The sequence below is a fragment of the Psilocybe cubensis genome, chromosome 7, assembly GCF_017499595.1.
Source record: "Psilocybe cubensis strain MGC-MH-2018 chromosome 7, whole genome shotgun sequence".
NCBI lineage: Eukaryota > Fungi > Basidiomycota > Agaricomycetes > Agaricales > Agrocybaceae > Psilocybe > Psilocybe cubensis.
In genome coordinates this window covers 3,312,059-3,325,023 of record NC_063005.1, presented here as the reverse complement: position 1 = coordinate 3,325,023, position 12,965 = coordinate 3,312,059, and the positions used below count along the sequence as shown (strand labels likewise).

At 45.8% G+C, this 12,965-nt stretch overlaps 5 protein-coding genes across 5 annotated transcripts; 3 read left to right on the top strand and 2 right to left on the bottom strand.

Moving 5' to 3' along the window:
* Positions 1 to 1,535: 1,535 nt before the first annotated feature.
* Positions 1,536 to 2,132, top strand: JR316_0008547 (uncharacterized protein; the record flags this gene model as incomplete). The annotated part of the gene is made up of 3 exons (XM_047894260.1): positions 1,536 to 1,635; positions 1,700 to 1,767; positions 1,989 to 2,132. 3 exons carry the CDS (start codon positions 1,536 to 1,538, stop codon positions 2,130 to 2,132), a joined length of 312 nt encoding a protein of 103 aa, XP_047747575.1.
* Positions 2,133 to 5,092: 2,960 nt separating this feature from the next.
* JR316_0008546 (uncharacterized protein) lies at positions 5,093 to 5,545 on the top strand (the record flags this gene model as incomplete). The annotated part of the gene is made up of 1 exon (XM_047894259.1): positions 5,093 to 5,545. One exon carries the CDS (start codon positions 5,093 to 5,095, stop codon positions 5,543 to 5,545), a length of 453 nt encoding a protein of 150 aa, XP_047747574.1.
* Positions 5,546 to 5,643: 98 nt separating this feature from the next.
* JR316_0008545 (uncharacterized protein) lies at positions 5,644 to 6,793 on the top strand (the record flags this gene model as incomplete). Its single annotated transcript, XM_047894258.1, has 4 exons — positions 5,644 to 5,699; positions 5,761 to 5,832; positions 5,894 to 6,547; positions 6,598 to 6,793. 4 exons carry the CDS (start codon positions 5,644 to 5,646, stop codon positions 6,791 to 6,793), a joined length of 978 nt encoding a protein of 325 aa, XP_047747573.1.
* An 823-nt stretch (positions 6,794 to 7,616) lies between these two features.
* On the bottom strand, positions 7,617 to 8,097 carry JR316_0008544 (uncharacterized protein; the record flags this gene model as incomplete). The annotated part of the gene is made up of 2 exons (XM_047894257.1): positions 7,617 to 7,837; positions 7,911 to 8,097. 2 exons carry the CDS (start codon positions 8,095 to 8,097, stop codon positions 7,617 to 7,619), a joined length of 408 nt encoding a protein of 135 aa, XP_047747572.1.
* Positions 8,098 to 8,145: 48 nt separating this feature from the next.
* Positions 8,146 to 9,069, bottom strand: JR316_0008543 (uncharacterized protein; the record flags this gene model as incomplete). Its single annotated transcript, XM_047894256.1, has 1 exon — positions 8,146 to 9,069. The coding sequence occupies one exon, from the start codon at positions 9,067 to 9,069 to the stop codon at positions 8,146 to 8,148; it is 924 nt and encodes a 307-aa protein (XP_047747571.1).
* Positions 9,070 to 12,965: the final 3,896 nt, after the last annotated feature.

Genomic DNA, 12,965 nt, shown 5'->3' with positions numbered 1-12,965 from the left:
AGAAGCTCTCAGCTCGAGTTAGATTGTCAGTGGCGCCTTTCGCGTTGCTTTGAGCCACTTTGTAGGATCCTTCAGCGTGCAACTCAAGCTCACCCGTCACCTGAGGTTTCCCACAGTAGGAAAACGCACGAGTCGCAGAGTATGTCACTGAACCTTTCCGAGTCATTCATGAATCAAAAATGCACCACGCCCGTCTCTGGGAGCGAAGTGGATTATATGAACGGCCTGTCTGTACAACCGACAACTCATGTTAAAATTTTATATGTCGCTTGTTATTAATATAGCAACTGCACCCATATATCCGAGATTTGAGTGAGAGTTTTCCAGTAATGAACATGTTTGCTGAGCATGGACTTCGCCTATTGATTGCTGCTACGCGCTGGTGATATGGCGTGCGTGTGGGATGTCGAGTCACCTGCTCATCCTGACCCTTCATCTATGGCTCCATGCATTATCTCAGAGGCAAGGCACAGCGTGCGGAGTCCAGACATATCATCCGTCAGGGTCTGTCACAAGATTAAACAAACACACATCTGGGGATGACAAAGTTCGACTCGCACTAAAAAAGTCCTTCGAGATCCGGATGCATATCATCATCAAGCAGTGAAACTGATAGTTATATGCGGATTGAATGCATATGTCACCTTATTGAGTTGTTATCTAAATCGCCGAGTTAATCGACTCACTCGGATACTGTCAGACATCTTCGTCGGGAGACGCAGAGAATGGAGTATAAATAATACTAGGGTGCAAAATTTCGGACTCCGTATGATTTCTCTAGTCACCAATAATACAACAATACTCTCAGCTAAACATATGTATCATTTTACTATACTGTCAGAAATCTATCGTACTGAGGACTGGATAAATTAGTGAACACGTATGTCTCTTTTGCTCACTAACCAACGGCCATGATACACCCATAATACGGAATCTCTTCAGTGACTATCTCAGCAGTCCTGTATAGAGTACCGTTTAAAAGAAGTGGGTATATCGTCACTCCTGACGCCTCGACCCGAGCCATTCCTAAAACATATCATCTCCGTCATGGTGTTTAAACCTTCCACCTGTTTATTCTGTTCTCCAAACCGAAATTTCTGCGTTCTATGGTGCGCAGCCTGAATGCTAAAGTATCTCCAGAAATTAATGAACGGTGCCAATGATTATCCTTCAGCTACCTGAGCGACCGGCTCGCGGTAAATGCATGACTTGACACATGAGCCTACGCCATCGGGCGCCCTGATCCTTTTGCTCCCTTAAGGCAGTGAGGTAACACAATGCAGTAGACGCACTCCTGAAAGCAGTTCTGTCTCTGTCCTCGATATGTACAGCATCAGGCAAAGTTTAATCCTTGTCCGTACCACGGACCGTCAGTGACACCAATGCATTCAGCCTAGATTGGAGCTGGCATGTCTCCGGATACCATCCACGCCATCAGTGACAATTGGGCGCAGAGAGCTGCAAGCATATATGTAATAATAATCGCGCGATATTCGGGGAGATCTAGGTGCTTGGGCGTTGTGGGCTATTCATTGATGGCCGATGCCACAACCTCTGTTGCCGCCTTGTTTAGCATTTGTTCCACAGCTGTCTACAAAGCTGCAAATCTTTGCCACAAACAAGTGGTTAAACAAAGTGAGTCTAGCGTATTATGTACGCTACCTTTTGAGTAAGCTTTCGTAATAATTGGAGATTCCAGTGGCAGAAAATTCGGTAGCAGAAATGCTCAACGGACTTGTGAATATTAGCCACAAAACGAATAAAACGGTAAGAATAGAAATTCAATCTTTGTAAATACAACCTGTGTTGTTGAGAAAACTCTAATTCCACTTAACAAATTTCTGATACTTCTACCATCATTCGCTTTGATCCTTCAAGTAGATTTGTTGTCGTGTACGTGATTAATCTATGGCCTAAACATCCCGTCTAAATTATGACAAGAGCCTCGAAGTTCACTCATATAGGCGTTATTTGATAACTCTGGTTAGTGGTACGAGTGTCCAGCAACCCGACAACAGCCGCTCGGCAACCATGACGAAATCACCCAGAAGCAACCCCCAATAACCCAAAGCGGGAGACGTGAGACGATCGTTAAAAATGTCGATGCTATTCTGAGGAGCTCTGGATACTAGTGCCGGAGTTTGGATAGATTAATGTCGTTGACGTCGAAACATAACACGGGTGGCAAGGCCGCGTCGTCAATGGCGGGATTCTTCTAGGATCGATCTTTCGGTGATGTTACAACATACCTAGGGTCGATCTAAATTAAACATTAGGCGCGATTCCATGAGATATGGGTCGCTCCAGTTGTGGTGTTGTATGAATTGTTCACCCAAGGATCAATCCAGTTGGAGGACTACTTTCACACTAAATTCTTACCTTGAACGTTACCAAAAGCTCACAGTAACAGAAAATTCTCTTCAAAATGGTCAACAATTACTACTGTTTCGGATGTTCATTAATTATTAATGAAACGGAATCTGGAATGGTTTGAGAAGATTCATTTCAAAAAAAAAAAAGACATATACTTAAATCCAGGAAAGACTATTAAACGAACAAAAGGTGTATCTTCCATACGGGCCACTACTAGCATCGAAGAGCCAGCGTGATCTTAGGTGAAAGAAGTTGTTCTCCCTCGCGACAAAGTTCAAGTTCCCCAGAGTGATAAGCCACCAGGCAACCCAAATATCTTCCCACGAGGTGAACTTTCGATAAAGTTGAGCAAACAACGCGCGGCGCTATTTGTATGGTGTCCCGCGCACGGACCAGGCTTCGGGGTATATATTCGGAGCTCCAATTGGTAATTTCCTCTCTTTACAGTCACCTCGCCAGTCCATATTTTCGCATTGCTTCGTATTGAGGGAGCATTTGTATTCGGCAAAACGAGAAGACAGACCTTCGGGGCACCATTTCTGGGCATGCCGTTCATCGTTCATTCTCACTGATAGAGTGGCTAATCAGATTTGGGTACAATACAAATTGTAGTATGTAGAGGGCTCGAATCCAGCTATTCAGGAATCACCTTTTCTCTCGGTTGCTTTCTTTTTAAACACTTATTTGCAAATACTCCCACTCAAGCTATCTTTAACGGTGAATATCCTCATTTTCCGAGGCGATGGCTATTCTTACACTCCGGCCAGCTTTTGTTACCGTAAGTTTGTGCTACCTGTGAACATTTTGAAGGCGTGCGACAACTGCTTATCTTACACACGCTATCTCTGCCACTTTCAAGCGCTCAAGTCGCTGATATCGATAGATAACATACAGGCACTTGGCCCATTAGGGCTTGTGGATTTTCGTAAGACCTTGACCAAGTTCCAACGTGTACAAAGTGCTGGCCGCTTCTGCTCCCCATATACACGCCCAAAGTATGCTCAGTGACGCATTCAAACATAGAAATGTCAAGGATTCGGCTATACTTTTTGATATTTCCGAAATGTGGTCACGGCCACACTGATGTGCCTGGCTTCCTACAGACGTCATTGTGCCTTCCCTTTGTGAAAGGCTCTGGCAGAGTTGCTCACAGTTCAGTGTTCTATGATACTTCTCGAATTCCTGTAACCTAGAACGAAATGTAACCTCGAAGATCGCCTGACAACATGGAATTAAAACTATTGGCCGTTTTAGAAGCGTCGAAATTGGAGTGAATGTCAGATATCACTCTCGCGAACAGGATCATTTGATCAAGCATATACGACGCCGTAAGGGCAGAATAGAACACCACTTTACACGGAGATAGCCTGTTTGATGGTGTTATTTATTTCTGTTCATGAAAGTGTGCGGTGAGGAGGAAACGAGGAAAGATCTCCGATGAGGTAATCATGCCCATAGGATAGAGTACATAATTTCCCATTTTGTTATAACGCCCCGGACCTCGAGGTATATCTCATTTGCGACTGTCTGAACTCGTGGACACCTTGAGGATTGCCACTATCGCTAAAGGTTCTCCATGTATTTCGGAGACTCAGGTGACGTCTTCAAATCCAAAATAAGGACTCCCAAGCTCGGTTTACAACTTTCACTGGTGCAATCGTTTCAGAAGATTAAGTGAATGAGCTCTGAGTTAAGCTCTTATCATGTCGGAACGCTATTGCCGAACTTTACGAGGTCATGTATACCGATTCGTACATGTCAAGTATATCGACATCCTTAACAACGGGTCAATGTCCTGAATAAGATACGATGAGTTGGACTGTACCCCTCGCGCCACCGAAAACCAGAGCTAGCAGAGCATGAAATTTTACTTTACACTCTCATTGAACGACCGACATGTACCATCCCTTAACAGGCACGATCTTCATCCAAGTGCGTCGACAATTTCACATCGTGAGTTCGTTTCGCCGGATCTCCGCCATGTATCACGCCAAAAATTTACAGGGCAGTACAGGTGAGGTTTGAGTGAGGACACGACATTATTGCACAACCCCCGTTATTTTGATAATTTCCGCAACCCCCCTGTTGTCGAAGTTTGGCAGGATGAAAGCGGAATGCCGGACATAACACGGAACATCCGCTTACGGCATGGCGTCCAAAAACAGAATTCAAGGTTATTTTGACACCGATGCGGTGGCTGGTAGAAGTGGTTCTTTTCATGCTGCGTGCAACTCATGATTCCTACTCGCTCTCAGATATGTTAGAGTCACGAAGCTGACGCCCGATAAAGATGGGAATATGGCGCAAGGGTGAGTTTAAAATAGCGGCACACCAAATGTCATATGTCGGGTGAAACTCTGTCTTTTGATTGAAATGTATCGGTCCCAATCGCCAAGCGCAATTTTAGTCCGCAATTCGCTATATCACCGGGATTCTTGTTAGGTTACTGTCCCAATATTGTCTATAGATCACGTTCTAACGATCCTGGCATGCCGGAATTTCTTCAGAGCTCCCCCACTAGCCCTTCTTCGACCAGACGATGGTGCCTTTTTCGGACAGGGTAGCCACGAGATGTCTCTAACACGTTAACTAATTCTGCCCCATAAGAGTCGCCCAACACACTTCCAGAACTCGGTTAGTCTCATGCCCACACCCAGCCCAATCCACAGCTTTCACTGCCAGCAATTGGGTCGACGTTGACCTCCATCCCCGACACGGCATGGATACCTCCAGGACACCTCCTGGGAGTAACAAACGCCGCCGTAGTCCGCCTTCAGGCCAGCTATCAATGGGCTCACAGGGTCAACAGGGCCAGACGTCGCTTCCGTCGATACACCAGCTCGGTGCATACCTCCCTCCAACCTCGTCAATATCCCAACATGTCTCCACTGAACCGTCGGCGTACGCGTATCCTCCTTCCCACTTTCACTCCAACGTCAGCCAGCTCGATTCCGGAACGTCACATGCCATGGGGTCCGCTGCAGCGCGAGACTTGATGTACTCAGTTGACTCTGACCCTGATGATTTGGAACAGCGCGGTCCGCCCAAGAAGAAGCGGCGAAGGCAAGCCTTGAGTTGCACCGGTGATTACATTCAACTCTTCGTAATACGTGTCGTTCCATTAATGCTCACTGTTGACTCTATTCGCGGTTCTCTTATCGATTTCGTTTGACCTTTTTTTGTTCCATCACATTCCCCGTCCGTCTCTGAACCTCAACTCCATCGACATGCATCATCTGCCATCTCTCTGCCCGTGTGATGATATAAACCATGCGGTCTGGGCCTATGACTTTAGAATGCAAGAGGCGGAAGATCAAGTGCGATAGGTAGGCTGACAGATTGCGGCGCGTAATATCTATGGCTGACAGTTTTCTGCTAAATTATTAGGACACAACCATGCGCGCCATGTACGCGCCGAGGAGAAGAGGCAGGGTGTCAATGGCATATTGTTGAACCAGTGTAAGCTTTTCTATTATAACCCCTCAACGCCCAGTTTAACTCCCCAATGATGACTTTTTAGGGAGAAGTATGCCACGAAAGCTGAATTTGACGAGTTGAAAGCGCGTTTTGAGCAGTTGGCAGCCTTTGTGCAGAGGCTTATGCCGCCTCCGGGCGGTCAACCATTCTTTCCTTTGGGCGTCCAAGCAGCTATGCCAGGGGTAGCAGGAGAGGCGGTGCAATTATTTAATTCCCCGGCGACGTCAAACCCAATGGGTTACCCGACGTTGATGCCTCCACCGCAACCTCCGCAACAACAGCAAACATACTCTCAACATATGGAGACTTCATCCCTTGCGTCTAGTCGTTACGTGAAACCTGAAGGAGCTCAGTCACCGACGCGCCACCAACAACATCAATCAGTGAGCGGTCCAGTGCCATCTGCCGGCTCTGCATCTTCTGGATTGCACAGTAACCCGCCATCTCACCCCCGCCACCGCGCAGAAACGTCACCATCAACAGCAGCTGCGACCCTGAAGAGTTCCCCGCTTTCGCTTTCCGTCATCACATCTCCGTTCAACCGCCCCGAGCCTACATCATCCGCATCATCATCACAACCTACAGCTACCGAGATCCAGTCAAAAAACTTCCACGCGCAGACGCTCATGCTGGGCGAGCGTCTGCGCCCCGGATCCGAAGACCCAGTGATATTTTTCGTCAAGACTCGAGCTCGAATGTTGGCGGAGGTACGGCCTCGTCAGGCATTGGTGAACATTCCTCTTCTAGTGCAGATATGTTCCACGATAACACCGCTACAGCGCCGTCGGGGACAGTCTCGCCATCGGCGTATAATCCCCAACAGAGTATGCTCGCGCGCCGGACCTCTGATCACGAACCGCTCGCGCGCCCGTTGCTTCTCCCTGCTAGAGAAGACGAGAGGACTCGGAAGAGTATGTACCACTCCGCTAACCGCGACCGATGACGAGCTTGGTACTTTAGTTGATCTTCTCGGCCACGGCGGCGGATGATCGATGTTCTTTCAACATGATACCCAAGGCCACCAAGTCCTTCGGTACACTCTACGACTATACTCCGGACGACGCATCAGATGGTCCCGAAGGCTCATGTGGTTACAAATTTACCCGCAACTCAAATGCACCGTGCAACCTGACTGGTCTAGCGTCATATTCCTCGCATCGCCATCATCAAAGTTATCAACGTTCTGTTCTCAATATCGTATTCCATTCAGTTTCACTATATCCGTCACTCCTATTTGTTCTGCCGTTGCGCGTCGCCGCCCACCACTTATCGCATTTATAACCTGGAAATCTGCCGACATTTCACCACTTTGTTGATATGTGCGTAGGGATCTATCTCTATCTGCATCACATACTGCCTTCCCGAACTAAATGCAATGTGCCCAATTACAGCTAAACCCTCACTAGCCGCTCATTAGCCTGCTGATCAGTTTCATTAATCGGAAAGCGCTTCGAAACTCAGTCCAACGCATTACACTATAGCCCACCTCACCTTGTCGCTCCTTGCAGCTATTCATTCCCGGAATTCATGGACATTCTTTTATTTTTAGGGTAGCAAGGCATTTGTACGCATTTGATTCTCATAACCTCTGTTTTTTCGTTATCCTCGTGATCGCGTGGGCACTCACGTCCACACCAACACCCGTTGCATCATATCATTTTACCCTCCAGTACCAAATTTAAAGTCCCAATAATATTTAATATCGTCTATCTACTCGACTCAAAGGCCCGCATATATTATTATCACCACATTAATCCCATACCATATTACCTTTGACCCTTGGACTTGTGGCCAAGCTGTTCTGCGATTCTCGCTCTTTCCCTTTCGCGTTCGTATTGCGCAAGAGTTGCTAACCTAGCCGCCTCGCTTTCCTCTTTCTGGGCCTTCTTAGCTGCGTTTCTCTCCGCGTTCTGTTTCTGCCGTTTAGTCATTGTCTCGGGGGCCTTCTGGGTATGAGATTGCGAAGAGGTCGACGGTAAGGTCCGTTCTATTTACAAAAGAAATGTGACAAAATGTGAGTTCACCGATAAAGGATACAGAAATAGAGAAAAAAAATTCACTGGATCGTTTGCTTGTTACCACACCCCATCCCTCTTCTTCTCCATCCGCGTCATTCTCCCCACCGTCTGTGCCCACACGAACGTCTTCATAATCTCCCCACGAGAAGCCCGTAGCCGGTTTCTCATTTGGCAATGGTTGAACTCGCATGACCCGTGATAGAGTCGGGAAGTCCGAGGTCTCGAGCATACTACAGGAAATAAGAGAAAAGTACGAGGTCAGCAGGGCAAGCGATGGCTACCAAGAATAAAATAAACGCAACTCGTCGACACCTGTCTTCCTAGGTTTCGGTAGTAATTTTTCGGCCAATGTCCTTCGGTTTTCGCCAGAGCCTCGGGAAGACACATTTGAGTTTAAGAGGAAAGTTTCGTCTTCGGTGCTGCTGCTCGCCCTTCGGTCTGCTACTGGCGAAGAATTACCGGTGACAGAAGGCGTTATCCCCGCATCGCTAGTTGTGGGGTCAGCTTCTGCGGAGAGTTGGCTACTATCAGCGTCGGTAGCCTTGGGCCCGCGCCGGGGCGGACCAACACGCGTCCAGGACCCATCTGTCTCAATTGACGCCGTCGATTGTTGAGAGGGTCGAGTGAGCTGGGAAGATGATGACGCGGGAGGAGACTGTTTTTTAGATTGTTGCGTTGATGTTTGTCGTTTCGCGGTCTTGGGAGGGGTTGCCTGAGCCGACGTTTCAGAGAGATAATCGATTGACGATGATATTGGTTGAGCATTCTTCGAATCCGCTGTACTGTCAGCCTGGGCCTTTCCTTTGGCCTTTTTCTTGGATTTCTTGGACTTGGGTTTAGCAGACGGTTCAGACTGATCCTGGACAGGCGTTTGTGTTGGAGTAGGGTCGAATTGACCAGGTATAACCTCTTGAGAAGCTGCGACGCGTTGAAGGGGAGGTGATGGTACTTTGGACTCGGATTTGCTGGCAGAAAGTGCCTCCGAGATATCGCCAGCAGCAGAAAGACCAGCTTTTGACTGCTTCTTCTTCTTTCCCTTCTTTGACGCCGTTGCTTGGCCTTCTGTAGCAATGACAGCAGGCGTGTTGGGGGTGGCTCCAGAAGTCGCGCCCATTTGGGAATATCCAATACCGATAGCTCCAGCAACAACCAAAGCGGTGAGCGCCGCTTCCGAAGATAAGTAGCTCTGTGTTCCACCCATGTTTGAATATAATAAAATAAAAAGAAGGTGAAGAAAGGATGTTTGGTGGGAATGTATACGGAACAAGAATGAGTACAACTCCAGCGACAGACGACGTGGAGTCGGTCTCGACTAATTCGGCCGAGACCACGTGCTACCCCGACGCCGTGTGAAATATACATCTCAAAATAGCGCGTATTTTTAGATCACGATCATTTCGTCGCGTTTCTTCGCTTCAAAGCTATCTCTCGAAATCGTGGGTCCAATGTATCATGTCAGAACAAACTTGTAACTTATATATCCTGCAGTAGAGCTGAAGTCCACTCGTAGAAAATTTAACGTTGTTTGGTGAATTCACAGTTCAGGAATATCAAAAGAACTGGGCAACGCGACGAACGACTCGGAGTCATCAGGAGAAATAGAATCATTCGGCTTCAACAATTCAGATTTGCTGAGACCGCAAATTGCGGGAATATATCTACTACTTTTGGATGAAAACGTTTTTAAAGTCTATTATATCCGTATAATTGATCCCACGGACACGTCTTTCCATTCCGGACGAACGATCGCTTGTTATCAACTATTACCATGACGGTGACAATTTCAGCTTCTATTTTAGCGCGTGACGAATTCCATACGCCTGATAATATGCATATCCCGAGAAGACTTCTCTCGATGTCATATGAAGGTATTTTTTTGCAATCTGCATATTGTTTCTAAGGCTTGTCCGCGGCTTCTAACCAAAATCGAACGTCTTTTTAGGTATTCTGGACTATGAACTTGCTTGAATGCTTCCGCCCAATACAGAACCGGCAACGGGAGCTTGCATACCCTCTTCCCACTCTCAAGAAATTCCATAATAGTGCAGCTACCATCGCTTGTCAGACAATCTGAAGCAGGGATAATTTCATATCTCGATGTCTCCGAGGACAAATGAATATTAAAAGCTTCAATTTCTCAAGTATCAAGCTTCGAAGCTCTTCTATGAGCGTTGGGAACAATAGTTTATCACTCCGGCCCACACCTGACCGGGCTGAAGGAAGGATTGTTATTCTCTTTGTCAAGAGATTCGTAAACGTGGCAGCAGTATGGAGTAACTGAAATGGATTCCTTCACTGTGCTGCCGGCTTGAACTAGACTGCCGAAGAAGCGGGAAATTTAGAAAATAAAAATATGCTTCAAGTTTCGTGAGCCATAAGTATTCTATGGTTAAGAGCGATCCATGAGTGATAGACTAAACTCGCCAATAAGCTTTGATGAATCAGAAGTTCAATTTAACCTTCTCGAAAATCATGGATTTAAAGTCTACAATGAAGGTAACAAAGGTATTGAACAGTGACCTAGTTTATGTTATACAGGTCTGATACAGCTCCTACATCTTTGCACAATTACAAATGAAATTATCACAAGAACTTCATAAACCAACACAGATTGAGCTAGGTATGACTGAGAATATAATATTTGAGCATTTTGTACGTTGAATGTCGCATTCATCGAACAGTGCATCCGGTACTTGAAACACAGTCGAGCCTGCACACTAAAAGAATGAGACTATATAGGCGCCCTGCTGCCGATCTGCAGTGCACCCCATAGCCGATTGTTACGCGCACCTACTGCCAATAGAATAACCATCATTTACTAATTTGCATATCTCAACCGCAAATCTCGACGTTGGACTATTTAGGTAGTCTCGCTAAATTACACAGCCTACTTAACGTCCTGTTTAAGGTATGGATATCGTTTTGCTCAGGCGCTTGCTTCAATCTTCATGAGTCTGTGATCGGATATAGGTACAGTAAACAGATTCCTAGATTATTGGCACGAGACTATTTATTGATTTTCGTGCTCGCTTTCCCTTTTCGTAATGCTTGAGATACAATAAGGAGAAAATATATGATATCGTTATTGGACATCACCAACAAACAAGTTTCCTGAAATAAATTGTTTTATTACTGTGTCAAAACTTACAAGCTGCAGAGTACATTAGCGCATAAAGAGTATCGTCTGGCAAACCCACTGACATTCTTACGCTAAGCCACTGAGGTATAACCTACAAACAGTTTAACGCTCTCATCTTATCATTCGAACAAACATAGGCAGTCATTGGAACAGTGCAAACAAATATATTTCTCTACGTTGCTGCGTCTGATCCTGAGGAATCTGGATTAGACGTTGTAGCGAGCGTTGAACTGTGTTCCCCACCATTACAGTGACGTCGGCCCCATACTTGATCATTGACCTGCTACCCGTCGTTCCCAGCTGTAGTATATGGGGGTCTAGCAACGTGTCAACAGCGATGTTCGCGATTTGTGCGAACGTTGGGGTGATGCCTGACGTGGTGCTGCCTGAGTCCCAAAGTGTCCAGGCATCCACACCGCCCACATTTGTGTAGGTAGCCAGGCAAACCTTGTGTTCTGTCTTGACCCGCGGGCGTACGCGGCTCTTAGAGGTGAGTTTCATTCTCACTTTACTATGACACGATTTTCCGTTGAAAATGCGAACACTCAGAAATAGAGTTGTACTCACTAGTTTCGGGCCTTTTCTTACGTTGTAGTACTTACATTTTGAGTGTGCGAACAGCCTATTGCCCAGGATTCTGATAAAATTAGCACAGACCGTGGTAAATATAATCTCGTGTCGTGTAGTGGTCAAGTCGTGGTTTTATCAAAACCAACAGTGTACATGTTGGTATTACCCTAGGGTTGTTTCTCTGAAGATGGCTTCCCTAAAGCAGGTATTTCAATAGATATTTAAGGCCAAAATTATTGCAGAAAATTGAACATTAAACTGATTTTATATTGGCCTATCCATGGCAAAGCATAATACCACAGTATATGTCTTGCTGTGGGTGTTTCCGGTACATTTATACGAATTATTCTAAAGCCGAAGCAGCCGGGATAAGTTGGAAACGAAGAAATTTGAGAAATGATTATAACGGTTTTGTGAAAGGGAATTAGACTTGGTATACATGTTCATGTAATCCGGGTAGTACTACATTACTTACAAGAAAACCATCTGATACTAAAGTATGCCTAGGGCGCAGTACAACCACACCAAAGTATGTTGTTTGACTCAGGGTGTATGCACTAACGACCAAGTAGTTCATTATGAAACCTGACACCGATTTACGTACTAAGGTTCTAACCTTGCTATTTTTGTAGTGACCGAAATCTCAAGCCAGACACTTCGCATTTTCAACGGAAAATCGTGTCATAGTTAACGTCAAGATATATTTCGATGGTTCAACTTGCTGAACGAGAGACTGGTACATTTGTTTTCAGGCAACAAATATGACCATATCGGTGGCCGTTATTGGTGATGGCTCGAAAACCAGAGGCTTACCGTCAACAGCGTCAATTCTCTATTTTGATTTTGAAACGTAAATGATCGAGAGAAAGCGGGCTGCAGGGGAAATGATATCCGGATTGTTTCCTAACAGAGCCTTGTGGTCAGAAATCATTGTGTATTTAAGCGCGAAAGTTACGTACCTATAATGTTGTCTTGCTTGAGACGTATACGTAAGATGGATAGGGTCAAGTCGAGAAAAGCTGTACTTCACTGTATGACAAATGTTGTGAAATCGTCTAGTTTTCCATATTGATTCGTACTACACCACAAACCGTGTCGGCCGAGCATTGCATTCAGAATGAACCAATGGGGTAGAGCGGTAGCGGTAGCTTCGATGGTAGAGTCTAATAAGTCCACATTTCGCTTAATTCTACCATATGAAGAGTAAAAGACTGTGCGTAACCACAAGGTTACCTTATGGTAGTTGAATGATGCGATGAAACTTGAAGGTTCATTGGTATTCGAACAAGAAACTGAAGATTCATGGCATTGTAACCAGAAAATGCCAACACACATCGATTGTATTTGAGGTTACTTGGACGCAACGCAATGTGCATGGAGTGAGGAAA